This window comes from Drosophila eugracilis, unplaced genomic scaffold, assembly GCF_018153835.1.
Source record: "Drosophila eugracilis isolate 14026-0451.02 unplaced genomic scaffold, ASM1815383v1 contig_1765, whole genome shotgun sequence".
Classification (NCBI taxonomy): Eukaryota; Metazoa; Arthropoda; class Insecta; order Diptera; family Drosophilidae; genus Drosophila; species Drosophila eugracilis.
In genome coordinates, this window is record NW_024572605.1 from 1,229,583 (window position 1) to 1,253,493 (window position 23,911).

The 23,911-nt window shown below is 41.3% G+C and overlaps 12 protein-coding genes across 17 annotated transcripts; 6 read left to right on the forward strand and 6 right to left on the reverse strand.

Moving 5' to 3' along the window:
• Positions 1-100: 100 nt before the first annotated feature.
• LOC108107435 (CCR4-NOT transcription complex subunit 11) lies at positions 101-1,255 on the forward strand. 2 transcript variants are annotated; one of them, XM_017214971.2, is made up of 4 exons: positions 101-581; positions 631-770; positions 830-995; positions 1,052-1,255. In XM_017214971.2, exons 1-4 carry the CDS (start codon positions 336-338, stop codon positions 1,184-1,186), a joined length of 687 nt encoding a protein of 228 aa, XP_017070460.1. In that variant the 5' UTR covers positions 101-335; the 3' UTR covers positions 1,187-1,255. The 2 variants fall into 2 exon arrangements, with proteins under 2 accessions (XP_017070460.1, XP_017070461.1); XM_017214972.2 differs by having other exon boundaries at positions 475-581; positions 644-770.
• Positions 1,254-3,700, reverse strand: LOC108107434 (inner nuclear membrane protein Man1). 3 transcript variants are annotated; one of them, XM_017214968.2, is made up of 3 exons: positions 3,503-3,700; positions 3,310-3,413; positions 1,254-3,254 (listed from the first exon to the last, which is right to left on the reverse strand). In XM_017214968.2, the coding sequence occupies exon 3, from the start codon at positions 3,241-3,243 to the stop codon at positions 1,312-1,314; it is 1,932 nt and encodes a 643-aa protein (XP_017070457.1). In that variant the 5' UTR covers positions 3,244-3,254; positions 3,310-3,413; positions 3,503-3,700; the 3' UTR covers positions 1,254-1,311. The 3 variants fall into 3 exon arrangements, with proteins under 3 accessions (XP_017070457.1, XP_017070459.1, XP_017070458.1); XM_017214970.2 differs by lacking the exon at positions 3,310-3,413; XM_017214969.2 differs by lacking the exon at positions 3,503-3,700 and having other exon boundaries at positions 3,310-3,448.
• A 397-nt stretch (positions 3,701-4,097) lies between these two features.
• Positions 4,098-6,307, forward strand: LOC108107261 (LIM domain-binding protein 2). Its single transcript, XM_017214691.2, has 2 exons — positions 4,098-4,196; positions 4,445-6,307. The coding sequence occupies exon 2, from the start codon at positions 4,480-4,482 to the stop codon at positions 6,211-6,213; it is 1,734 nt and encodes a 577-aa protein (XP_017070180.1). The 5' UTR covers positions 4,098-4,196; positions 4,445-4,479; the 3' UTR covers positions 6,214-6,307.
• A 507-nt stretch (positions 6,308-6,814) lies between these two features.
• On the forward strand, positions 6,815-7,406 carry LOC108107267 (allergen Tha p 1). Its single transcript, XM_017214698.2, has 2 exons — positions 6,815-7,059; positions 7,202-7,406. The coding sequence occupies exons 1-2, from the start codon at positions 6,864-6,866 to the stop codon at positions 7,342-7,344; spliced, it is 339 nt and encodes a 112-aa protein (XP_017070187.1). The 5' UTR covers positions 6,815-6,863; the 3' UTR covers positions 7,345-7,406.
• An 86-nt stretch (positions 7,407-7,492) lies between these two features.
• Positions 7,493-8,703, reverse strand: LOC108107264. Its single transcript, XM_017214696.2, has one exon. It carries the CDS (start codon positions 8,634-8,636, stop codon positions 7,563-7,565), a length of 1,074 nt encoding a protein of 357 aa, XP_017070185.1. The 5' UTR covers positions 8,637-8,703; the 3' UTR covers positions 7,493-7,562.
• Positions 8,704-9,339: 636 nt separating this feature from the next.
• LOC108107269 (probable protein BRICK1-B) lies at positions 9,340-10,286 on the forward strand. Its single transcript, XM_017214700.2, has 2 exons — positions 9,340-9,550; positions 10,107-10,286. The coding sequence occupies exons 1-2, from the start codon at positions 9,430-9,432 to the stop codon at positions 10,214-10,216; spliced, it is 231 nt and encodes a 76-aa protein (XP_017070189.1). The 5' UTR covers positions 9,340-9,429; the 3' UTR covers positions 10,217-10,286.
• A 428-nt stretch (positions 10,287-10,714) lies between these two features.
• LOC108107268 (ejaculatory bulb-specific protein 3) lies at positions 10,715-11,700 on the reverse strand. The gene is made up of 2 exons (XM_017214699.2): positions 11,587-11,700; positions 10,715-11,229 (listed from the first exon to the last, which is right to left on the reverse strand). The coding sequence occupies exon 2, from the start codon at positions 11,216-11,218 to the stop codon at positions 10,838-10,840; it is 381 nt and encodes a 126-aa protein (XP_017070188.1). The 5' UTR covers positions 11,219-11,229; positions 11,587-11,700; the 3' UTR covers positions 10,715-10,837.
• Positions 11,701-12,276: 576 nt separating this feature from the next.
• On the reverse strand, positions 12,277-13,944 carry LOC108107265 (adenylate kinase). Its single transcript, XM_017214697.2, has 4 exons — positions 13,749-13,944; positions 13,052-13,288; positions 12,815-12,982; positions 12,277-12,753 (listed from the first exon to the last, which is right to left on the reverse strand). Exons 1-4 carry the CDS (start codon positions 13,848-13,850, stop codon positions 12,538-12,540), a joined length of 723 nt encoding a protein of 240 aa, XP_017070186.1. The 5' UTR covers positions 13,851-13,944; the 3' UTR covers positions 12,277-12,537.
• A 283-nt stretch (positions 13,945-14,227) lies between these two features.
• LOC108107262 (xyloside xylosyltransferase 1) lies at positions 14,228-15,855 on the reverse strand. Its single transcript, XM_017214692.2, has one exon. The coding sequence runs from the start codon at positions 15,676-15,678 to the stop codon at positions 14,254-14,256; it is 1,425 nt and encodes a 474-aa protein (XP_017070181.1). The 5' UTR covers positions 15,679-15,855; the 3' UTR covers positions 14,228-14,253.
• Positions 15,856-15,957: 102 nt separating this feature from the next.
• On the forward strand, positions 15,958-18,276 carry LOC108107263. Of its 3 annotated transcripts, XM_017214694.2 has the most exons (9): positions 15,958-15,976; positions 16,114-16,406; positions 16,610-16,784; positions 16,840-17,156; positions 17,221-17,406; positions 17,460-17,591; positions 17,649-17,774; positions 17,835-17,914; positions 17,978-18,276. In XM_017214694.2, the coding sequence occupies exons 2-9, from the start codon at positions 16,215-16,217 to the stop codon at positions 17,982-17,984; spliced, it is 1,215 nt and encodes a 404-aa protein (XP_017070183.1). In that variant the 5' UTR covers positions 15,958-15,976; positions 16,114-16,214; the 3' UTR covers positions 17,985-18,276. The 3 variants fall into 3 exon arrangements, with proteins under 3 accessions (XP_017070183.1, XP_017070182.1, XP_017070184.1); XM_017214693.2 differs by lacking the exon at positions 15,958-15,976 and having other exon boundaries at positions 16,052-16,406; XM_017214695.2 differs by lacking the exon at positions 15,958-15,976 and having other exon boundaries at positions 16,053-16,406; positions 17,835-18,276.
• Positions 18,274-20,696, reverse strand: LOC108107260 (radial spoke head protein 4 homolog A). The gene is made up of 4 exons (XM_017214690.1): positions 20,348-20,696; positions 20,085-20,277; positions 19,113-20,031; positions 18,274-19,059 (listed from the first exon to the last, which is right to left on the reverse strand). The coding sequence occupies exons 1-4, from the start codon at positions 20,653-20,655 to the stop codon at positions 18,353-18,355; spliced, it is 2,127 nt and encodes a 708-aa protein (XP_017070179.1). The 5' UTR covers positions 20,656-20,696; the 3' UTR covers positions 18,274-18,352.
• A 221-nt stretch (positions 20,697-20,917) lies between these two features.
• Positions 20,918-23,233, forward strand: LOC108107214 (synaptic vesicle 2-related protein). The gene is made up of 8 exons (XM_017214631.2): positions 20,918-21,450; positions 21,504-21,760; positions 21,817-21,941; positions 21,999-22,062; positions 22,121-22,246; positions 22,307-22,378; positions 22,435-22,829; positions 22,895-23,233. The coding sequence occupies exons 1-8, from the start codon at positions 21,339-21,341 to the stop codon at positions 23,178-23,180; spliced, it is 1,437 nt and encodes a 478-aa protein (XP_017070120.1). The 5' UTR covers positions 20,918-21,338; the 3' UTR covers positions 23,181-23,233.
• Positions 23,234-23,911: the final 678 nt, after the last annotated feature.

Consider the following 23,911-nt stretch of genomic DNA (forward strand, 5'->3'; position numbering starts at 1 on the left):
AATATCGGATTCACCCACTAACGCATTTTGGCGTGGGTGTATCCCTATAATTTGAAACGATAAAAGTCTGGAACACACCAAACTATACAAGATAAATGTCTTTATAGCTTGTTATTTATATTGTGTTAACTTAACTGAATTCCTCTCATCTTACGCTTATTCCCACACTAAACTACATATATGATTGCATTTACAAGTTATTTTTCAGACCTCCCAACCTCCGACTAAGGTCACACTAAATTTGTTTATGCATTAATTTTTTAGGACAATACAAAATAAAACTTATAAAAAGTTGTGGCATAAACGTTAAATTAAATTAAAATTAGTTAGCCACTATGTTTTTGTCGATCGCGCCGCCCTTAATGGATTTCGAGGACGAGCTGCTGTGGATAAATCAGTCGAACAGCGATAAGGTTGAGATCTTGTACGACAAATCCAACTATGTTACTCCCAATACAAAACACCTCATAGAACAGGCGTTTCTTCAGCCCCTCAGCCTGCAGGATCAGCATATTTTATTTGACGATCTGCTAAAACAAAACACGGACATTGCACGACAGTATGGACTGACTCCGGCCAAAGCAAGTAGTTTAAAGATATATATTAAATTCATACTAACCCCGTTTTTAGCTACCTCTCCTAGTTGAAAACAATCCACTAATTTCCATTGAGATTTTATTAAGACTGATGATGACCACCGACATAACAGAGTATTTCAGTATATTGGTAAATATGGACATTACGCTGCACTCCATGGAAGTGGTGAACAGGTAGGTTCGGCCAATACAATTTCATAAAGCCTCATGTAATGTGTATTTCTCCCATTTAGACTAACCACTTCAGGGCCTTTGCCTACGGAGTTTATTCATTTATACATTAGCAATTGCATCTCAACCTGCGAAACAGTTAAGGATAAGTACATGCAATCCCGACTCGTGCGGCTGGTCTGCGTATTTCTTCAGTCTTTGATCCGTAACAAGATTGTGAACGTTAAGGTAAGATCCATTACAATTGCCTAAAGTAAAACTAGTACGTTATTTTATATTTTTAGGAACTATTCATTGAGATCGAGGCGTTCTGTGTGGGATTTAGCAAAATCAAGGAAGCTGCTGCTCTGTACCGTCTCATCAAACACTTAGAAACCGGTGAAAGTGCCCTGTCTTCCAACTCCCTAACAAAGCAATGATCTGATCTTTTGCTGTTTTAAAAGCTAGCTCATAAATATCAAAATAAAATTTAAAAAACTCCCGATGTACATGTAAAACAAATTCGCATTTAATAACTTAGGTATCTAGTGTAAAATGGTGTACTTTATGAGTGAGTGTTAATTGCTGCCTCGTTGGTGTGAAAGTAGAGTGGCTCGGTCGAGGGCTTGGGGAAACGGCTTAGGTAGCGTTCAAGTCTTAAGAATTTTATCGAAATCAACCGCTTGTCGAACCACCAGCCATTGATCTCGTTGTGAATTGTTCCAGCGTCCTCCTCACTGGCGCATCTGATGTACACGCAGCACGACTGGATATCCAGCTGGACATCGCAGATTTTGCAGCGCGACCCTACCTTCTCAATTATGGACTCCAGAATAGATTGCTTCAGATTGGATTGGTCCACTTCCGAGGAGTCAAACATATGGCGAATCTTTAGACAAGAAGTCGGAGGATTAGCAATTTTGTTAGAGTTGTCGAAGGCGGGACTCTGCCACTTCTTGACCAGGCCAGCATCCTTCTTATCTAGGTTTCTGTTCCAAGCAATCGTGCGCATCGCCTTTCCATCCCGACTGATCATACCGAACAGCACACGGCTATCGTTCTTTTCAAGTTGCTTAAGTGCCTTGTTCCAAGAAGACAGGTGCTTGGAGCGCTTCTTGACCGGCAAAAACTTTTCCTGCAGTTGACTTATAATCACCTCAGGACTTTCGGATTGGGAACTTAAATAAATCAGTTCGTTGATTATGTCCTTTGAGAACTGGTCGACCGCAAGCAGGGCTTCCTTCTGTTTGGCTCGGTAAATCACCACTGCAAAGTAGACGATCAGGAATCCAACTACTATTAAAATAAGTGTACAGATAACGCTGAAAAACCGTGCAATTTTTTTCCATATAATACACTTTAGCGGCAGGTTAGGCTCGGTTAGCTCAAAATACAAGCTCTGTCCAATGTGCTTCGAAGAATCCACAACTTGAATACTCCACTGTGGATTTTCGGCAATAAGGTATTTGGCAGCTATTAAGTTATTGTGTAGATTTCCCCTGTGAGTCTTTGGGTTGCTAACCATTTCCTTTACAAATTCTCCAACTTCCAGGGTGGGCGACAAGCTGGCGTCTTTGCAGTGGTGGAGCCTAGATCTCTCGTTAAGGTGTTTGAAGATTTCCTCGCTCAAATCTAACGCACCTTTCAGTGAATCTTTTGATATGCAATTAACCCTATCGTTAAACATTTGCAAATCGTTGGGGTTACATAATGTATACTTTAGTGCGTTTTTGTCGATGGGACTCTGTTCAAACCTCTTACCCACGTACAAGACAGTGATTATTATCAGAAATATTAAGAAGAGCGAAATAAGCACTTGTGGAATTACGTAGGGTTTTATGTCCGGGTCCGACAAAGCAAATCGAGTAAGTCTTTCGTTCTTTGGCGAAATTCGCGTCGTTTGGCCGGTTGGGTAGTTGAATTTGCGCTGGATTGTGGTATCTCGCAAGCTGAGCAGTCGATTTACCACACCTCCATCGGATATCTTGACCTTTCCACTGGGTTTTCCATAGTTACTCGACGTGTCTATGGAATACGGCATGGAGCATTGCTGTCGGTACTTGCCATTAAGGCCCAAAGTGTGGGACGAGGTGTCCCCATCGTAATTGGAGGCCATCACAGGAGGTGGGGCGTACATCTTAGAGGCAGACAACTGCAACGGACTCGAGTCGTTCTCGTCAAAGCTGCGATTGAAAACTGAGCAGCTGCGGCTCAGATCCAAGTCATTATTGTTATCAAGGCCGTTGAAGCTAAGAGGCGACTGAGAACCGTGGTACTGAGGGAACTGGGGATAGGCCGCTGATTCCGATGGCTCCTTGGAGTACAGTACGTACTTGTTGCTTCGTTTTTTCAGCCTGTCAGCTCGAGTGTGTTTCCTCAACTTCTCGATTAGAACAGCTCGCGTTGTCTCGGTCACCGGAGTGCTGGGAAAACCACTTTGGATTAACTTTCTGTGCAGTTCTTTGTCGCTCAAACTATTAAGGCTCTCGGTTGACATTTTTTCTCGCTCTGCAATAAACAAAATTGTTAAAAGTGTAGAAAACGCACATTGTACCATACATACATATGTATGCATATACAGGAATGTGTATAACTGCACATTTTCCGAAGTTCTTAAAACTCAGCAGGCGTTTGCCTTGGATGAGAGCCAAAATGCTCAGAGTAAGCCTAATATTTAATTACCAAAATTCTGTTTATCATACAACAAACATAGGAAAGAGTGCGAAATATGTAAATGCTGTTTATAGATGACATACCTACAAAAGTACGCTGATATTAATATGTCCAAAAAGTGACAGCATCACACCATGTGTTTAAGGTGCCACAGGGCGACAATTACATAAATTTAAAATAAGCTAACACACCAAATTTAAAGCAACAGTCCTACAACTATATTTTGATTACAAATTTATACGGCACGAATCGGTACGGCACATACTAAATTATTAAGTCAAGGGTGCGGCACGACATAAAATGAAACAGAACTGGAATGTAACAGAATTGAAATGTTACTCTTACGATATTGGCTTATCATATCGATGGGATATTTTATAAGGAAATAAGCCATGAATTTCTGATATATCGGAAAACCTTAAACATTGTTTCAAAATTATTTATTTATTATTATTTTATTTAACTAGTTAGGTAACCTATTTGTTAGTATATGTGCATATTTAAAAACGGCTAAAAGGGAAGAAAACTTTTTAATTGCTGACAGATATGTATATAAAATAAAATATTATCCTTCCAAGACCTAGCCAACTTACGTGTTCCATCCTCTTCGTTCCGCAAAGGATAGAAAGCCGTCGCTTAACTTACTTCCTATCGAAATTGGCTATTTGGAAAGCGATGGCAAAACTATCGGTGGAGGCCAATCAGTTTTCTTAAATTGTAGATACATTTATATGTGTTTGTGCTTTAAGAATTAAAATATTGTATGCCTTTTGCAAGGTGCGTAACCGGGATATATCTGCCTGGTCTAAGTGGCGCTTAATTCTGGACGTTGTAGCTTTTTCAATTTCGAGTGCGATTGAGTCGTGAAAAGTGTGTGTGTGTACACACATATTTTGTAAATGCAGTGTGATATATAGACAAGTGCATACACATACGCATACGCACCGTGCCACCATAAAAATATTCCAAACTTGAATCGCCGAAAGATTGTGTGCAAATAAACAGAATTTACTCTCCGTTTGCAGGCCGACGCGAATGCCCGATAGAACCGACAACAGGCATGAATCGTAGGGGTTTGAACACTGGCAATACGATGACTTCTCAAGCGAACATTGACGACGGCAGCTGGAAGGCGGTTTCCGAAGGCGGATCGATGCTGCCTGCGTCCAATTCGGCGGCCCTGAATCCCGACGGCAGCAACCAAAGCGGCTTCGCGCAGGGCGGCCTTCCGTACAATTCGGGCGGCAACCCATATCCGCCCGCAGGGCAATCGTCGCCAGCCGGTAATCAGTCCATCGTGTTCCAAAACTCCAACCAGCCTGGCTCGAACACACCTCAGTATACCTCTTCACCTGCTCCCTCGGGCTCATCGACTCCCGGACCTGTTGGTGCGCAGAACATTCCCGGCAATTATCCGCAGTCAGCGACGGCGGGCAACTTCAATGGACCCGTGGGTGGACCCTTTGGTTCACCATCCTCCGGACTAGGTCAGTTTAGCCGGCCGGCCAGCTCGGGAACTCCGTTCAACAGCGGCCAAGCCGGGCACTTCTCATCGCCTACGGTCTTTGGCGTTGGCGGGCAGTTTAATCCAATGCCACCAGCGTCGCCATTTGGCCACGGAGGTAATCACCCAATGATGGGCGGGCCGCAGCAGATGGAGCGCATCGATCAGGGCTTCAGAAGGCACAATTCCTACTTTAGCCACACGGAGCACCGGGTCTTCGAATTGAATAAGCGGCTGCAGCAACGCAACGAGGAGAGTGACAATTGCTGGTGGGATTCGTTCACCACAGAGTTCTTCGAGGACGACGCCCGACTTACCATTCTTTTCTGCCTGGAGGACGGACCAAAGCGGTACACCATCGGTCGGACGCTTATACCGCGTTTCTTCCGAAGCATATACGAGGGCGGCGTTTCTGATCTGTACTTCCAGCTGAAGCACGCCAAGGAGTCGTTTCACAACACGTCCATTACGCTGGACTGTGACCAGTGCACGGTGATCACGCAGCATGGCAAACCGTTCTTTACGAAGGTCTGCGCCGACGCAAGACTGATCTTGGAGTTTATGTATGACGACTACATGCGCATAAAGTCGTGGCACATGACCATCAAGGGACACCGCGAGCTCATTCCAAGGTCCGTTATCGGCACCAGTTTGCCACCCGATCCGATGCTGCTAGATCAAATCACTAAGAACATCACGCGGGCAGGCATCACCAACTCCACCCTCAACTATCTTCGCCTGTGTGTTATCCTAGAACCAATGCAGGAGCTGATGTCGCGACACAAAGCGTACGCCCTGAGCCCGCGCGATTGCCTAAAGACAACGCTGTTCCAGAAGTGGCAACGCATGGTCGCTCCACCCGGCAAGAAAGATCCACAACGACCACCTAATAAAAGGCGCAAACGGAAGGGCTCAAACTCTGGCGGTGGCAACAACTCGAACACGCCGCCTGTCACGAACCAGAAACGTTCCCCCTCCGGCCCTAGTTTCTCCCTCTCCTCCCAGGACGTGATGGTTGTTGGCGAACCGACGCTGATGGGTGGCGAGTTCGGTGAAGAGGACGAGAGGCTGATTACCCGTCTAGAAAACACGCAATATGATGGAACCAATGCCGTGGAGCACGATAATCATACCGGCTTCGGGCACGCCGACTCGCCCATCTCCGGCTCAAACCCGTGGAGCATCGACAGGGCGGGAGCCATCCCGGCCAGCCCGGGGAACGGGGCTGCCCCGCAGAACAACGCGAATATATCTGACATAGACAAAAAGAGCCCCATTGTATCGCAATAGAAATTAATAAAACATAATATTTCGCTATATTGTCAAATGTATTTTCATACTTGCATGTAAAAATATTTAAATAAAGCTTTCAAGTTTTAGGAAATGTATATAAGAAATACATACACATTAAATCTATATAATTGTACTTTAAGTCGTCTACTCTACCAACTATCTATTATATAATTAAACCCTAGGATACTTCTGTTCTATCTTGACTGCCTTGCAAAGTACTTAATGTGTTGTTTTAGTAAAACATGACTTTTAAGCACAACGCAGAAAACATTGAAAGCTCTTTTTTTATATTTAAAGAAAAAAACCTGGGGTTTTAATGGGTTGCATTCTGAAAACTGATTTCAAATATACTTGGATTAAATAGCAGAGTAACTCGAATTAAAACAAATTGTAGATTAATAATATATACGAAACAACACTGGACAGCCTTAATACACTATTAATAAGAGATGCTCTAGTTGCCTTAGACCTACAAACAATTTTTCATGATATATTTTGGATTTATACTCGCATTATTCACCGATTTCAAACCCTACCCACAATTAAGAAGTCCAGCCCTTTTGCGCATGCACGAATATCAATGGGATACAGATACACAGTTTCTGTTCCATATTCAGTTATACTATACAGTCGTGCGTTCAAGAAGGATGCTATTTCTAAATAAAAACCGAGTGCTTTCTTTGGTCCTTAATTTTTTTTTCTTAATCATTCTAATTTCATCGAGTGTCCAGGCAGATGAGAGAAACATAAACAAGCTGCTGAACAACCAGGTGGTGGTCAGCCGTCAAATTATGTGCATCCTGGGCAAAAGCGATTGCGACCAACTGGGTCTTCAACTTAAAGGTAATAAAATTGAGCAATTTCTTCAATTTTATATATATAAAGTTTCAATTGAAAAATTAGTTTTTGATTATAAGTTATAAATTAATAAAATAATTACCAAAACACACCATACTTGCATTCGAATATTTTCGCTTACTTACAGCTGCCCTGCCAGAAGTTATAACCAGAAAATGCAGGAACTGCTCCCCACAACAGGCTCAAAAGGCGCAAAAGTTAACTACATTTTTACAAACAAGATACCCCGACGTGTGGGCTATGCTTCTAAGAAAGTATGATAGCGCCTAAGTATGGCAATTAAATGTTCTTCTCATGCATCGAATATAATAAATTAGTCTCGACATCATCTACGGCATTTGGTTTCTTCATTTAGGGGATTTTTCTTAATGGATATGCGACTGAAAGGAGTCCCTCCTTTAAATAAAACATAGCACAATACACTTGTCTGTATCTTTACATCTTATTATTACATAAACCTTAAAAGTACGCCTTCTAGGGAGCCATAATTATTTACTGTGGCTCTCCAGATAAACTGTTGCATTGTCCACGCCCAAAAACTGGTGTATGCTCAACGTGGACAGCATTTTCATCTGACCCTGATAGAGCACATCGGCGATAATCTTCTCCGCATATATAGCCTGGGTGCTATCCATGGAGCGAAGCTTGTGGGCGATGATTTTCCCAAAGTTCGAGAAATGGTCGTCTAGCTGACTGTCCGCACTTTTCAACGCCAGTGAAAACAGCCGCTCAAAGTCGATGGTGGAGATGTCTGCCCGGAATTTCCCTGCCGGAGGTTCGTTATCCTCCGAGATTTGAGAGGACACCGAGGAAGATCTTTTCCGAGTGATGTGACTGGATTTCAGGATCTGATTGTTATTCAGTTTCGGCTGGCTCTGTCCGACAATGCGTTTGCAAGGTGACTCGGAGTCTCCGGAAGGGGACTTTATAAAATCGGGAACGGATTTTCTACGGGTGGACATCAGCCTATTGTTCGCAGGCACAACAATTTCGACCTCCTTGATCGTAGCGCCACCAGCATGGTTGTTTGTCTTAATACTGATAACGGGGTCAGCGGCGCTGGCCTCCTCGAAAATGTTGGCACAGAATTCGTTGGCGCTGTTGTTTGGCGACAATTTGTTAATATCTGCCGCTGCTTTCGGCGGCTTCGGAAGACTCTCTGCGTCGGAAAACTCATCGCAATTCTCCGGCTGCACTAGCTGAACGGAGCTATCCAGACATCCCGACTGCTCCCGCTTGCACTTCTTATCGGGGATCTCCTCGTCTTTTAGGAACATCAGGGACTCAAAATAGCGCCTTTTGGGACAGTAGGGCTCGTACTTTTCACCCTTTTTCTTAACCTCGTTGTACTTCCTTAACTGATGACGAAATGCACAGCGCAGATTGTTTATCTTTTGCTTTGTTCGTTCCACATTGTACATTTCGCCGTGCTTGGTGGCCACCTCAATCAGTTTCGCATAAGCCTCCTGCCGTTGGCTGCGGTTCCTGAAGTCCGCATCTGAAGTCTTCCACAGGCACGGATTGCATTTATATTCTTCTATAAAATCGTCAATAAAGTCCATTTTGTTTACTAAATGAAAAACACTGTAGTTGACGGGCCACCTAGGGTAAGTTGTGTGCGTGTGTATATGTGTGTGGCATCAATAACTATCGTTTCATTCCTTAATGAAACAAGCGGATACGGAACATAAAAGTCAATATCAATGTTTATTTTCAGTATTTAAAAAAATGAAAATTTAGTGCATGTTTAAATAAAATTATTCGCCTTGTATGACTTATTTTTAAAAAGAGATCTTACGTAATTAAATTAATAGAATAAAACTGAAATTACAGAATGAATATATTTTGGAATTCGGGAGGTCACACTAAGCCGTTCAGTTGTATTTGAAATTAACGGTTTAGCTTAGCTCAACCGTAAACTTTATTACAATTGCAGTGTATCATATCTTTGGATTGCGTTTAAATATGGAAAATAGGATTATATCCGTCTACCTGAAGATCTATTAAGCCAAAGAGAAGGTATATCAAAACATTAAGTTATTAAAACGAAAGATTGGAAAATCTGATTCGGATAAGGAAATAGCGAACCAAGGGATGTGGCTAGTGCCATGACCAAGAAGAAAGAAAAAATTTTAATTTTTGGCAGAAAAATATATTATGTTCTACTCCGGTATTTACTTCATATAACAGAATACAACTTTTGAACGGTAAACTAATCGATGACCTGAGGGAAAATTTTTTTTACCGATTTTCTGGGAACGCCGATAGTATCGATAATCGATATTTGTACGAGACCAGCTAAAGTATATATTGTAAACATATATTTAACGAAACGAAATAAAATTAAAGCTAAATATGAGTGGAGCGCACAGAGAGGCGATTCAAAAGCAAATCCATCAGGACTGGGCGAACAGGGAATACATTGAAGTAATAACCGCAAGCATAAAGCGAATTACAGATTTCCTGAACTCTTTCGGTAAGAAAACAGAGCGCACCCACATTTTCTACATATGTATGAGTGAGAGTATTTGTTCGCACTTAAGTTTGTGAATATTATTACTAACAAATCTCCAACATTGCCATTGACTTTATTTACCCAAATTTTAAGTCAATAAAATGCAAATACAGCCACCGGCTGTGCGAAAAATGTTCATACATTTAAATTGATGATACTAATGTATGTGTATTCTGCCTACGAATAGTACGGATAGACTAAAGAAAAGTGCTTATCTACATTACTCACTTAAATTATATACAAATATTCGACTCTAAATTTTAAATAAAGAGGAAGTTTACTCAGAAATATATATTTTTTACATTGTCCTTACTCTCAGAATTAAAGGTTTTATCAATTCACTCGTTAACATACCTGTAAAAGGCCTTAATTAAAATTTATAAACTTTCAAAGTGTTTGAGTGTTCATTCCCATATAGTTTTTAGTTCATAAAAATTGCGCAGGGAACTTAACAACATAACACATTTAATCCTTTTCGCGATATACTATTACTAACTATTGTATCCCCTCCTTTTAGATATGTCCTGTCGCTCCCGCCTGGCGGTACTAAATGAAAAACTAACGATTCTTGAGCGGCGCATAGACTATTTGGAGGCGTGTGTCGCCCAGGGGGAAACATTAACGTAAACGCTGCCCTCAATTTTACATATAGCTTTATACATTTATAAGATAATTAAAAAAAAATACCGATATATTATTTAATGTTCTTTTGTTTGACGATGGGAATTTGCCGTGACCTTAATAATTCGTAGTACATTGTTTGTTCTTTGAAGGACGGTATTTCATGGTTGAGGTATTTGCCGGCCATTGGTTTCGTTCCATTGCCCCTTTTAGGAATAATATATTTAAGTAATAATTTGGTAGAAAGACGAACACGCGATGTTTTTGCCAGCTAACGTAGGTGCCTTTACTTGCAATGTTAATGCAAATCAGCTTGCCATATATAAACCATCTAGTAGGGTCTAGACGTAATCGTGTGACTAGTTTTTTAAGACTTTAATTGTCTTTAGATTAGTCATCATTACGTTTACATGAGACTGGACTAAATTGCCACATTTACTGGAATGAATTAATTTGCTTTGTAATAAAAGAAAACCCCTTCCTCAAGAATTTCAAAGGCGTAGGTTAAAAAACAAATCTCTTTATTCGGCGCACGATCGTAAAAAGAATTTCGATAAGCAGATACATAGACCTAATTAACAGTGCATATAACAAATTGTTTCCGGGATTGGGATCGCTATAGGAAGTTTACACCTTGATTCCAGAGGCGGCAGCGGTGGAGCGGTAGCGCTTGATATAGATTTCCTCAGGGTCGTACTTGGCTTGCAGCTGCTTCCACTCCTCGGGCTTGTTGTCGATGATATAACGGATGACCTTGTCGGTATTCTGGCGCTGCTTCTCACTACACTTGCTGCACTCCGTCTTCAAGGCATCTGGCAGGGACTTCTTCAGCTCCCGACCCTCAGGCGTGCACTTTCCTGTGTCCACCAAGCACTTGAAGTAGTTACCGAAGAGTCGGTCCGACTTCAGGATTTCGTCCACATCGATGTTGTCGTACTTTGTGGTGTACTTATCGTCGGCGGCGACCAGGACGACTCCAAGGACGAAAAGCGCAAAGAGCATCTTCATTTTAAGGTTTTCTACGGGCAAATTAAGGTATAAATTCATCATTAATCAGCAACTTTTGATAACTGGCAAGTGGAATAGATTGTATAGTCGTTAGTGGGTCTGTCGGTCGGGTAACCTGTTTTGGAATCGGGGAATTTTAATAGACGAATGAAATCTTTCCAGTAGCTACTGCACTCGCAAAATGTGTCTACCAGATTTGTATGCAAATTAATGCATAGCAAACGCCACTTTGTATGCGTATCTAAAACACATTTATTGTCTAAAAAGATGTCACTGTTTACACGCGAGAAAACTGGTTGTCAGTCCTAGTTGCGGGGTGAGATACCCAGTCTGATCAGCGCCAAAAACTGTATGAACGATGGTCTTACAATGGAGCTCAACTTTTGACGACTCGAAGTAGATAGATGTGAAGCAATTCAGCTGCTGGAACTAACTGAGAAATGTTTCTATGAAGTGGGCTTTTATACCTGGGCCAACTTTATAGCTGGGATTGAACTTCAAGTGTAATACACACACCATGTGTAAGCCTGTATTCGGGCTGAGTTCGTATCCATATAGGATTGCACACACTTTAGACTTTGAAGCGCAAATTGCTATTGCTGAAAAGTCAACCCAGTGATTAGTCAATCGACGTTATAAATTTATATAATATATATGCGATAGTTATACATACTTAATTTGACATTAACATTAGGCAGGTGACGTCTGTGTACTAAATGGCAATCAAAAGTCGGGTTTCGAGGGATTCGTAACTACTATTTACGGGCAAGCATACTTTAAATTTATTTGTTTATTCAATTTAACGATCTCATTAACGATTTCCATTAGTAAATTCTCATTTATTACACTTAAGGGGTGTACAAAATGACCCTTCAGTAATCGTTTCCTAAACTGAAAGCCATCAGTTCTCGGAACAATTAGAATCTCTCCAACAAGTTTCTTTCAAAATTGAGTCAGAATACACTACTTCCCAGAAGCTAAGTACAGTACAACTCTACAATTAGGACTTATGTTTTGCTTAAAATTTTGCTACTGCCTAAAATAGCTTAACCCAAATATTTTGCATAAAATATACTTGTTTTTTATTAAGTTGTATTGTAGTTACAAATAGTGAAATGTAAAAAGTAACAAACACTTATACATTTTAGAAATCTGTACAAGGAAAATAGTCAACCTGTAGACCTTCTCAAATAATGGTAATTTCGTCTATTTAGGACTCCTAGATGCAGCTTTTTAACTTTACGCTTAAACGTTGTGTGTGTCTCAAAATAAATTGTCAAGAGGCAGTTATCAGTATTTGATCATTGCGCAGGAACAAATCATAATTGAATCTGGGCGGGACGTTTGCGTTGGAATATAGTTTCGATGGTTGAGAAGACGTCGCTGGACTTCTTGGCGGCGTCGACCTTGAAGTGCAGACCCCTCAAGCCGTAGTAGTCGACTAAAGGTCTCGTCTGCTTGTGATATGATTCCAATCGCTTCTTTAAAGCCTCGACGTTGTCATCACTGCGTCGGATTAGAGGTTCCCCGGTTACCTGTGGGTTAAAAACCTTCTTAATCTAGATTTTTTTTAGAATATCCTATTGAAATACTAACATCATCTGTCATGGGCTTTTTAGGAGGGGCAAACTCATCGTGATAGGATCGCCCGCTGGCCTGATGGATTAATCGGCCAGTGATTCGCCTTACCAACAGACTGTCGTCGATGGCAAACTCAATGACCGCATCCAAATTGGTTTTCCTCTTGTCCAGCAATGTGTCGAGCTAGATGGACCATATAAAAAGGGTTAGATCTTGGAATGCAATCAGTGTGTGTACTATTTGTGCGGTTACCTTCTCAGCTTGAACGACAGTCCTGGGGAATCCGTCCAGAAGGAAACCGTTTTTGCACTCAGGCTTGTCCAGATTGGAGTCGATCATGTCCACCACCAGGTCATCGGAAACCAGTTTACCGGCATCCATAACCTTCTTCAACTCAGCTCCCAGCTTGGAACCGGATGAAATTTCCGCCCGCAGCATGTCTCCAGTGGACAAGTGACAAACGCAGAACTTCTCCTTCAGCAGGGGCGCCTGAATTGGTAATAATTAAAAACGTTGATAAGTTTTATTCAATCAATTTAGCACCGCTCATATCAGAGAGGAAGGCAATTGGCTAACCGCTAGATAAGATGCACTTTTTGTCGCACAGAATATTCTAGTGGGTTTTTAATAGCTGCTCTGCATAATGAATGCTCAAAGGTGGCCTCATTTAATTCGTTTCATCTCACCAATTTTAATTTCATTCAGGGTCAAATGCTTTCCTGGCATAATGTTAATAAAATATATAGATGTACCTACATAGATAGCTCAGTAAGTACATATGTACATATGTATACTGTTTTATAAAATATCTTTTAATTTATATTAAGTGAATTCACTTGATTCGTGAACAATTTCAAGCACATGCCGACGCATTTGAACACGTTGTATTTATTTTTTGGGCATATAGCGTCCATGTCACTAAAAACAAATTATGTAACTTTGGACCCACCTGCGTTCCTTTGCCGGAGCCCGGCGGCCCCAAGAGAATAGCGTTGATGCCAATGTTTTGGGGCTCATATCGCTCCACTGGTACAGCTGCATTCGGCGCCATCGTTTACTAATGCTTAACTGATTTTTTGGGCCCGTACTAATTCATAACTAAACGGATCCAAGAATGAAGGTTAAAGATAAGAAACAAGAAGACAAGCCACTCACACGAAACACCCTGTAACATTTCGACCATTCAATCGGCGTGTTCCCACTCTTTCGCTTCATACTTATCGATAACATTCACCTATCAGATATACACATTAAGATTATAAACTGAATTTGTATTTATTTGTAATTAACAAGTACTTTTTTTTATATAACCTGTTGTTATTTTATTACTGTTCTAAGATTTTATAGCTTAAGCGTGACCATTGCGTCAATCCCAATTCCGGCAAAACTCTCATATTTTAACAGAGAATCCCTCGTAATAAAATTTTATTTTTAGATTGCTATAACAATTTTATTTATTCTGGAATTCGCGTATTACAGTTGCCGTGGTACATTTTAATATTGCCCTCGCACCGGAAATATGCGTCGAATATGTCGCTGTAGCCGTGATCCTTCCACCATGTGCACAGCTGTCGGTTCCAAATGCAGTCCAGTCTATAGATCAAGTTGGGGTACTCATATCCCAGGAGTGTGAAGAAGTCCTGGTCTCCTAGATGGCCCTTAAAGGAGTATTTGGCGACCAGGGTGTGCACCTCAGAATGGGTCAATTTCTCCAGGTAGGACTTTGAGTTCCTGATACGGTTTAGCAGCAGTAGGACTACCCCGGAATTCAGGCCGGGATATCCGTGGTGAATATGACTATGTTGGTTGCCCATTTCGTTATTCATCGGATAGTACGGATTACCGAAACTGGTCTTTGGATAACGCACTCGATAGCGATATAGGATATGTCGATATACGGGTGTTAGTTCCGGCGCCAGCCCGTAGAGCTGGTGCGGCAGAAAGTTGTCAAACTCGTTGAAGAGCAGTCGGACATCGGATCGGAAGACTATATCACAATCTAGCAGAATGGCTCTGTTCAAGCTTCTATCGGCGATTCTATGTAGGCCGAGGGATAGGAAAAACAGGGAGTCGCTATAGTACGAATTCGGAGTTGAGCTAAAGTACGGGGACAACTTTGTGGCTATGTCCTGTATTATGCTGGAGCAGACCTTTACATCGTAAATGGTGTATATAACCGTTCGTCGGAATCTCCGGATCTGACGCTGCAGGATCTCGAAAACCGAAGTCTGACTCTCGTTGTCCGTGATTACATGCAGATGCAACTGGGCACTAGAGTGCTTTAGTAAGCTGTGGGCGAACAGGTCGAACTTAAGGTTTAGATGGTAGTTCTCTCGAGTGTATATGACGAATATGTTGTAGTCCGATGAGAACCCATTTAAGTGGGCGCCCAACTCAAGCTGGGTGGAGGAGTAGTTAAGCAGGTAGTGCGTGGGCCTCAGAACCGGAGGAACTGCCGGGGTTGTGGCCTGAGTATCCGGATATCTCGCCTCCTGCTTCTCTGGATGCGAAAGCTTATTAAGTCGGCTTGAAAGAAAGGCCGAAATAATATTGCCGCGAACCAAAAGATGCGTATTAGCGAAAACGATTAGAACGCAGATACAAATAAATATTAACAACAGAACTAGTTTCTTTTGCCACCTGCAACGCAGCAGGGTCCACGTCCAACTCTTCGGCTTCTGGCGGATGGAGTTCCGCCGATTGATGATTAGGGTGACATTCTCCTGATCCTCCAACAGTTGCGATTTACACTTCATTCCGTACATATTTAGGTCCGCCGGAAACGTTTTGTGTTTCTGGCTAATTAAAGTTTTAAAGCTGTTCTTGGCCATTTCAAAATCAGTGGAGGCGCACCTATTGTACGATACATCAACGAACATATACGGGCTCCCAACGTTAGAAAACACTAAACGGAAACTCTGAGCAGACGAGCAGAAGCGCACAAAACATTTTCCGACTGGCTTTGAACTTAATTAAACTAGATCGATAAAGCAAGCACGGCGTAAAAATCAATGCAAGTCGTTTGGGGGCAGTAGGACCGTTATTGTAAATCCGAAAATTACTGAACCTATCGAACGCCTCCGTTTTCTAGGTCAAATTTCCACAGTGATTTCAGATAACAAAAGCGAAATGTGCTCAAAAAACTGATGTTTTCGAAACATAAACAATGATTAAAAAGTAGTTTTGCTTTTCAAAATAATTTAAATAGTTTTTATCGATAACTTACGATAGACGTAATCTTAATCACTATAAATCTAAATCATGCGCAGAAGTAATTTTTTTATCAGTATAAGTACATGTTATGGTTGTTCCAGAATTACCAAGCCACTGGACCTATGCTGAGAAAATGTAAAAAATCGAGCCTTCGACGGACTTTCAAGAATTCTACTGGAGAATACTGCTTTAAGACGAAACAATGGACTGCCACCATCGCATTGAAGTGCCCCTACGGGCCGGAAAGAAAATGAAGAAACGTCGGGAGTTGGACGCTCTGATAACCTCCCAGTCGTCCTCATCCAAGAGAGCCAACCGGAGAGTCCCCGGAGCCACCAACTCCCAGGACAAGCTGCTCTCGGTCTCGACCGACGACCCTGAGGATTACGCATGGGTACGTTATTTACTATATTTACATCGCCAAACACATATTCAAGTACAAGGTTAGCCGTATTTGTATCTATGTATCTAAACCCGTCCAATTGAACTTTCCCAGCCTATGAGTATTTCAAGATACATGTTCCATAGGAATTGATCAACCCTCACCAAACAAAGAAACAAATATATAGCAACACTTTAATATTGCGTACTTTTCAGACAAATGTCGCTGGATCGAGATCTAGTCGTCGTAGTCATCGGAAAATTGCCTTTTTCCGCATGTGTGGCCCCCTTTTATTGGGAATTATTGGCATTTTAATTGTGGCCATCTTGTACTGGCTGTACTTCGATCTACGCCAACAACTTACAGATTATCGTCAAAAAATCGAGGAAGGTACGATAAAAAAAAATCAAAACTTACCCCTCATTAATCTTATATAATATTTTAGTATCTGCCATGAGCAAAAACTTTCCGGACACCCTGCAAAGATGGCATGAGACTTCGTCTTACTTGCTGAAGAACCAGACAGCCGTAGTTACGGAAATAAATGAACTGCAAAAAACTATGGAGAGTCTGCGGAATAACTTTAGTAATTTGGAGGTAGCAGTGGCTGCCCAAAGAAACCACGGCAAGGACGAGAAATTGGTGGCCGACTTTGGTGCCAAGATAGAAGCTGTGGCCACAGATATAGAGGCAATCAAGGAGCACTATAACAAGTACACCGAGGTTCAGAAAACTCTACAGGCGGACACAGAAGCTTTAAAGGCAAGCTGGCACCTCCTCTATTTCGAGTTTCAACCAAGTAATGAAATGTAACTTACTCTTTCAGGTCAATTTATCGCAATTGCCAACGCTTCAGGCCAACGCTTTGCCCGCAAATCTATCGGAAGATATTGCTGCCCTCAATAAAACCACTCTTAATGCCTTTAAATTGATAGCCAACGACCTAAAGGATGTGAACAATACCCTAAGTCAAACAACGAAAATGCTCAGCGAGGAAATATCTCTACACAAAGTAATCTCCTGCAGAAGTTTGTGTTATAAACATTAATTGATATTTTATTACAGACTAAAATAGACGACTTGCTGGATCGATCGGAAAACATTACGTCCCATGTGGCCACCATAAGTAACAGTTGGCCGGAATACAAGCAGAAAGTGTCAAGCTTTGGAGAGTCTTTAGAAAAAATTGAAAAAGAGGTGGGTCGATTGCGTTTCCCTGCATACTCAAGATAAACTATTATTTATTAACCCCAGATAACGCTAACAACCAGTAAGAATAGCATGCTTGTTGCCTCTATGGATCAGCTAAAGAGCTTCTGCATTCAAAGCATAGGTACTAAAAAGCCTTCCATTAATGAAGACAGCTCAGTAGGCACCAAGGTATATTATTAATAGTAGCAATTAGTTCCTTACTTTTATTAATTAAAATTATTTTTACAGCCTGAAGTTAATGCCACCAAGCAGGAATTTATAAAGCCGTCTGTAAATGCCACAGTGAAGCTACAAGATTCAATGAAGCTGTAAGATGTTTCATTTTTAGTACAGACCGTTGTAATACCAAATCTGTTCGATTCCGTGTTTAGCCATTAAGACCTCATGGGTTCCATGTGTCAAAGTCACAGCCAACGATAACTAAATCACATTAAACACACGAAAGCTGCAATGTACATATGGTTCAAAGAGCTATTTAACTTAATGACAAATTATAGGATGACGATGTGCACGTGTGATTTCAATTAAGTTTACTTTTAAAGTCCGTTCTAGAAAAAGTAACTGTACATAAGGGAGTGAAGTTAAATGTAAGTTCAATATTATTCACTTTAGATACACGATATGTATTTTGTTTCCATATAATAAAATTAAACTAAAGCTCACAAAGTAAGCAACGCCATTTCTGAGGCATTTTATTCCACAACTTGAAAGAAAAGATAAACATAAAATTTAACAGATCATCATTACTAGTCGTCGTCATACTGATCGTCAAACTCGTCATCATCGTAATCTTCTATATCTTCTGTAACGTAGGCGGCCTTCTGTTGTTTTCTTAGGAGCCAAGCCCTATAAGCTTCCTCCTCCTCAACGGTTGGATCACTTGCCTCGATAAAGTCCTCGACCCCGTGAAGGTACTCCTCTTGCACCATGGGCAAGTGCTTAAACGGAATATTTCGGGCATAGTACTTGTGACCCCAGCCCAGGTATATAGACTCGCAGGTCTTCTCAAAGATAAAGGTGTAGGCCCCCGGCCAAATGTTAGACTGCATGAGAAGCATTCGCTCCTTTTGGTTTGTATACTTGCTGGTCAAGCGGACAAGCCACGGAACCGAAACCTCCGGATTCATATCATTGGCACAGGATGAAAGAATGCTGGGACCTATTTCGGGTTGGTTGAAGCCCTCAATCATGCCCTCCTCTTCGCCCTCCTCCTCTCCCTCCTCCTCTTCTTCCTCCTCGAGTTCCTCCTCCATCTCGCCCATCATTTGCATTTTCAAGTAGAGAGCCAGTGCCTTTTCTCTTTCCTTCTGAGCCTTCTCTTCGTCGTACCAGACGACTCGACCCTGCTGATTGAGAATATTCGATCTCACATGAACCCAAGCCACTGGGGTGGCCAGAGATCCTAGTGGTTCTACCTCGTATTTCTCATCTTTCAAAAGCATAACGTCATTATCTGGAAATTGATGGAAAATTTTTATAGGAATTCTAAATATCCCCAAGGCGTACCTTCTATTTGCTCCTCTTCGCCTTCGTTAAGCTCCTCCTCCTCCTCCTCCTCCTCTTCCTCCTCGCCTTCACCTTCATCCTCGCCGTCGAATATCCGCTTCTCTTTCTTGGTCATCCGCCTGTAGTAACCCACCGGTGCTATATAGGTACCTGCTGTAATTCGACCTATCAGTGCCCGGAGGTAGTGTTTCTCTTTCCCAGGAAAGCAGGGGTAAGATATAACATCTGCTTCCAGGTCGCCAGTTAGAAACTTCTTTATCTGCCGGGATACTGCAATTTGCCGGGGGGTCACTATGGGCAACTCGATCCAATCGTCAAACAGTGAATTTACAACAAAGTATGAGTATCTATTGCACCCTTTACCAATCAATTCAGGTGGAATGTCGTAGAATTCCATTTCCTCGACCAAGGGCACGGAGGCAGCCTTGGGCCTCATTTTATCCAGCTCCTCGGGCGGAAATTCTTCCCAACCATAGATACCCGGCGTGAGTTCTGGACCAATGTGCGGTGGCAGAGGCTTATCCTCCCTATCCTTACGCATCTGCATAGGGACTTGCTTTTGTTTTATCTCGTCCTCCATCATAACCAATCGCGAGGCTAATTCCTCGCGGGTCAGTGAGGCCTCAACTATATAGTAAGACGCCTTTAGCCCGTTAATACATCCCCAAAATCGACACTGCATTATTGAGGGATGGGTCTGCAGACGGTTCATGGCACTGGCCAATTGAAAGATGTCATCGTTACAGATGCTAAATCCACATTGTGTCCAGTAGAACTGCAGTTGCTGGACTCTTTCGTTAAATGTGATGAAATATCGCATGGAATCGTCAATGGCAATGTGCATATCCTCATTTGTCCTTGTATCCTCACCCGATAAATCTTCTCCCAGCAGATCATCGCCCTCTGTAATATATGGTAGCTACGGAGTGGTTGGATGAGGTACGATTATTAATGAATTATACTTTATATTACCTTCATGGATTGGAGAACTTTCTTGGCCACTCGGAAAGTGCGAACTTCATCGAAAACTCCACTCGGAGGAAAACGTTCTGGTAAGTGGAACTTCTGTTCGCGCACATTTCTGCTAAATTCTTCGAAGAAATCGATCACATTGGGAGGACGCTCGTCAATTACCCTTTTAATAATGTCACTTAAGTGATCAAATCTATTTAGATATTTAAAGTTTAAGTAAAGATATTAAAAGATACCTAAAATCTTTTTGTTAATGTACTCACAAATTGTCGCCACTGAGAGTGCTATACTTCTGCAATATCGACTTGGCCACATTTAATTCATAGCCTATATTTGGAGCCTCCGGGGCATGTGCATTGTGGAGGTTGCATTGCGAATCGAAGGCGCCTATAGATATGGTGGTCGTCGAGGACGAGGAGGACGATGTGATTACATTGGAACATTGTGGGGAGCTCTCGTCAACTTCGGGTTTATCTGGCTTTTTCTTGTTGGGAACGCAGACTGGCGGAAGAGCAAATTGCGAACTGGACGTGGAGTCCAATGAGAAATTTTGGCAGGAATCCTTGTCCATCGTAATATGTTGAATCGAGTTAAAAACATGTGTTGTTTGCCTTGAGAGAAGGTTATAATTAAAAGTATATGTTTGAAAAAATGTCAAACAGCATTGCAGCCTATTTGGTTATTTTTATTTGTAAATTTCAATATAATAGGATTTTTAATAGATATTAATTCTATTTTTTCCTAAATACGATCGTACTTTGCATTTTGAATTTCGTGCTGGGCGTCTTTTATCGTTATCGATCGATTAGTTTTGTAGCCAGTCTTCAGTCGTTACCTTTCACGAAGTTTATGAGAGTGGATTGCCGTTGTGTGCGTGTTGTTTACATCTGATTCTCAGTTTCTTATATACGAAAAGAAAGTGCTTAAGAAAGTTGTTATTTGTTATTGAAACAGAGTAATTTTGTTTTTTTTTAACTTCAAAAAAGAAGCTTCTTGCGGTTATATTTCAATCAAATGGCGCAAGCTCTGTGTATTTGTAATCGAAAACTTAAATCACAGTCTTGAATTTGGAAATAACTTTCTTTACTGCTAAAAAAGGTCATTTAAGTTTTTGAAAAGTGTCTGTTAGGCATTGAAAGAAAAATGTTTTATTTTAAACACCAATTGTAAGACTTAAGATACATCGTTAGTGTCTTAAATTAAGAAGAGGCAGCTCAATGTTCTTAGCACCTCCAAGTAACTTTCATAAGCAAAATGTACTATCTAAATAATGAGACTGCGGCTCTACCTTCTGCGGGGAACTTTGCACAAAGGGAGGCACACTCATCAACCTTGGAGCTAAAGACTGTATCTATAAATCCAGATGGTGAGTACCTACCAAAAACATTTCACACATATCTAAAAAGTATCTTTCAACAGATACTTACACTGTTCAGCAGGCGATCAATGCCTTTGGTTTCGGATGGTTTCACGTCAAACTCTCACTGTTAGTGGGCCTCTGCTGGATGTCCGACTCCATGGAAATGGCCATCCTAAGCATACTCGGCCCAGCTTTATTCTGCGAGTGGAACGTTACTAAGTTCCAGCAGGCTTCGGTCACAACCATCGTGTTTTTGGGCATGATGTTGAGTTCCAGTTTTTGGACACAACTGAGCAACAGATATGGTCGAAAGTCGGTAAGAACTATGCTCCTTTGATTTAATAATATTTTATTAAAATAATCCATATTCAGGCCCTCACTTTGTTTGGAGTATTATTAGTTTTATATAGTATTCTTAGTTCAGTGGCCCCCAGTTATGCTTGGCTATTAACCCTAAGAGGGCTAGTTGGCTTTGCAATTGGCTGCGTTCCACAATCGTGAGTATTCCATTGGTAAAGTAATGACTGTATACCTAACTTTCTTTAATCCATAAGAGTCACCTTATACGCAGAGTTTCTGCCGACCAAACACAAGGGAAAGTGTGTGGTACTAATGGACGTGGGTATTTATTTTGTATTAAAAGTAGTTTGTTTGATCGAATTTAATTTGTTTTCAGTGTTTTTGGGCCTTGGGAGCTTGCTTTGAGGTGGTCTTGGCCCTGGTTGTGTACCCTTATTACGGGTGGCGTGGCCTTTTGGCTCTTTCAGCTACGCCACTGCTTATATTTACACTTTTATCACCGGTAAGAATGTTTAGTTTTTTTCAATTACTTCTTTTAATTTCTGTTTACAACTAAATACAGTGGCTCAGCGAATCAGCGCGATATTACTCATATAATGGCCATAACGACAAGGCTATTAAGGTTCTGGAACAGGTGAATAATATAAGAACAGAATATGAAGAATATTTTCAAAGAATTCTCGATTTTAGATTGCTCATAATAACAAACGGCATATGCTAATGGGTCGCCTCATGGCCGACGAAGAGCCGAGTTCCAATGAGAGTTTTAGATCTCTTCTCAGCTCTAACCTCTATAGGACCACTCTATTACTGTGGTTTATATGGCTTGCCTCGGCTTTTTGTTATTACGGTTTGGTCCTGGTCACAACCGAGCTGTTGGTGGCCAGAAACAAAGAAAGTAACCCCAACGAGTGCGTGACGTTCATGACCTCCGATTTCATGGACTTGCTGTGGATTACGTTGTCTGAGTTTCCAGGGATACTGATAACAATCAAGGTGATCAAGCTTTTTGGCAAGAAAAGGACCATCGTCCTGCAGTACTTAGTTCTTGTCTTTTGCACATTGGTGTTACTGTCGGTAACAAGGTAGGGCATAATATAAACCTAAAAGTAATTCATAGTAATTGTTGTTATTCCCCTTTTAATTTTAGTCGCTTCTCAACTTCTTTGACACTATTCATTGCTCGGGGAACGATATCTGGAATTTTTCAAGCTATTTATGTGTACACCCCGGAAATATACCCCGCCACCCTGAGGTCTGTGGGAGTTTCGGGTTGCTCCGTTCTGGCTAGACTTGGCGCCATGTTAACCCCGTTCGTGGCGCAGGTTTTGATGGATACGTCCAAAGTTCAAGCCATGTCCACCTATGCCTTCGTAGGGTTACTGGCTTCCATAGCCTGCGCATTTCTTCCCAGAGAAAATGTTGGCTATCACTGATTACTTTAACATTACTATGTATTTAAATTATTAAAGACTTTGATCCGTAGAAATGGTTTGCCTAGTTTTGGGCTTTCTCTGATAAATCTTATTAGCAATCTGCGAACTACTCTAGAATTCAATTGTTTGCAGGTGGTGAGAACAAAAATAAGATGTTTCGATTTAAATTTTCGGAGCAAGTAATAAAGCTTTAAAGCGGAAAGCTTTAGTTTTTCCTTACCATAATTATATAGTTTTTAGATTTAACAAGCTGTCACTAACTACTAAATTCATTTTTCCCGATCCTCTCCTTCCTATCACCGGAATCCAAAATAGTGACAAACACCCGCCGAATCTAAACTTTGTATGGCCAATTTTCGTCTTATTTATACGACTGTCGGCGTTTGGCATCATTTATGACTCAAGTGACAGGAGGAAATGCACTTGCAAATTAATTATAAAAGTCATTATTTCAGAACATAAACATAACGTATAGCCACGTAAAAATAATCTTCTTGCATATATAATATAATACTTAATTAAATATGTATGCTGGCGCACTCTCGGGTGCTGAAATATATATGCACTCCTGTGACAGCTATAAACTTTTCGGTGTTCGCTTGTATTTGCACCCAAGTGGACGAGAACCTCAGCACATGGCTATGCACATTCAGATACAGTTGCAGATGCCGAGGTGCATGTGCATTATTTTTAAATTGTGAAACGATTTTCCGAGGGGAGCTTTTGTTGTG

What these genes read in the sequence shown, in the direction of transcription:
- LOC108107435 (XM_017214971.2), top strand. Translation starts at nt 336, where the DNA reads ATGTTTTTGTCGATCGCGCCGCCCTTAATGGATTTCGAGGACGAGCTG. An exon ending in ATGGACTGACTCCGGCCAAA is followed by an intron (nt 582 to 630) that starts GCAAGTAGTTTA and finishes CCCCGTTTTTAG; the next exon opens with CTACCTCTCCTAGTTGAAAA. An exon ending in TCCATGGAAGTGGTGAACAG is followed by an intron (nt 771 to 829) that starts GTAGGTTCGGCC and finishes TCTCCCATTTAG; the next exon opens with ACTAACCACTTCAGGGCCTT.
- LOC108107434 (XM_017214970.2), bottom strand. Translation starts at nt 3,243, where the DNA reads ATGTCAACCGAGAGCCTTAATAGTTTGAGCGACAAAGAACTGCACAGA.
- LOC108107261 (XM_017214691.2), top strand. Translation starts at nt 4,480, where the DNA reads ATGAATCGTAGGGGTTTGAACACTGGCAATACGATGACTTCTCAAGCG.
- LOC108107267 (XM_017214698.2), top strand. Translation starts at nt 6,864, where the DNA reads ATGCTATTTCTAAATAAAAACCGAGTGCTTTCTTTGGTCCTTAATTTT. An exon ending in ACTGGGTCTTCAACTTAAAG is followed by an intron (nt 7,060 to 7,201) that starts GTAATAAAATTG and finishes GCTTACTTACAG; the next exon opens with CTGCCCTGCCAGAAGTTATA.
- LOC108107264 (XM_017214696.2), bottom strand. Translation starts at nt 8,636, where the DNA reads ATGGACTTTATTGACGATTTTATAGAAGAATATAAATGCAATCCGTGC.
- LOC108107269 (XM_017214700.2), top strand. Translation starts at nt 9,430, where the DNA reads ATGAGTGGAGCGCACAGAGAGGCGATTCAAAAGCAAATCCATCAGGAC. An exon ending in AGATTTCCTGAACTCTTTCG is followed by an intron (nt 9,551 to 10,106) that starts GTAAGAAAACAG and finishes CCCTCCTTTTAG; the next exon opens with ATATGTCCTGTCGCTCCCGC.
- LOC108107268 (XM_017214699.2), bottom strand. Translation starts at nt 11,218, where the DNA reads ATGAAGATGCTCTTTGCGCTTTTCGTCCTTGGAGTCGTCCTGGTCGCC.
- LOC108107265 (XM_017214697.2), bottom strand. Translation starts at nt 13,850, where the DNA reads ATGGCGCCGAATGCAGCTGTACCAGTGGAGCGATATGAGCCCCAAAAC. An exon ending in CTGTCGTTCAAGCTGAGAAG is followed by an intron (nt 12,983 to 13,051) that starts GTAACCGCACAA and finishes TGGTCCATCTAG; the next exon opens with CTCGACACATTGCTGGACAA. An exon ending in AAAAGCCCATGACAGATGAT is followed by an intron (nt 12,754 to 12,814) that starts GTTAGTATTTCA and finishes TTTAACCCACAG; the next exon opens with GTAACCGGGGAACCTCTAAT.
- LOC108107262 (XM_017214692.2), bottom strand. Translation starts at nt 15,678, where the DNA reads ATGTTCGTTGATGTATCGTACAATAGGTGCGCCTCCACTGATTTTGAA.
- LOC108107263 (XM_017214694.2), top strand. Translation starts at nt 16,215, where the DNA reads ATGGACTGCCACCATCGCATTGAAGTGCCCCTACGGGCCGGAAAGAAA. An exon ending in TAGAAAAAATTGAAAAAGAG is followed by an intron (nt 17,592 to 17,648) that starts GTGGGTCGATTG and finishes TATTAACCCCAG; the next exon opens with ATAACGCTAACAACCAGTAA. An exon ending in ACAGCTCAGTAGGCACCAAG is followed by an intron (nt 17,775 to 17,834) that starts GTATATTATTAA and finishes TTATTTTTACAG; the next exon opens with CCTGAAGTTAATGCCACCAA.
- LOC108107260 (XM_017214690.1), bottom strand. Translation starts at nt 20,655, where the DNA reads ATGGACAAGGATTCCTGCCAAAATTTCTCATTGGACTCCACGTCCAGT. An exon ending in ACTCTCAGTGGCGACAATTT is followed by an intron (nt 20,278 to 20,347) that starts GTGAGTACATTA and finishes ATATCTAAATAG; the next exon opens with ATTTGATCACTTAAGTGACA. An exon ending in AAGTTCTCCAATCCATGAAG is followed by an intron (nt 20,032 to 20,084) that starts GTAATATAAAGT and finishes ACCACTCCGTAG; the next exon opens with CTACCATATATTACAGAGGG.
- LOC108107214 (XM_017214631.2), top strand. Translation starts at nt 21,339, where the DNA reads ATGTACTATCTAAATAATGAGACTGCGGCTCTACCTTCTGCGGGGAAC. An exon ending in AGTGTGTGGTACTAATGGAC is followed by an intron (nt 22,063 to 22,120) that starts GTGGGTATTTAT and finishes ATTTGTTTTCAG; the next exon opens with TGTTTTTGGGCCTTGGGAGC. An exon ending in TATTTACACTTTTATCACCG is followed by an intron (nt 22,247 to 22,306) that starts GTAAGAATGTTT and finishes AACTAAATACAG; the next exon opens with TGGCTCAGCGAATCAGCGCG.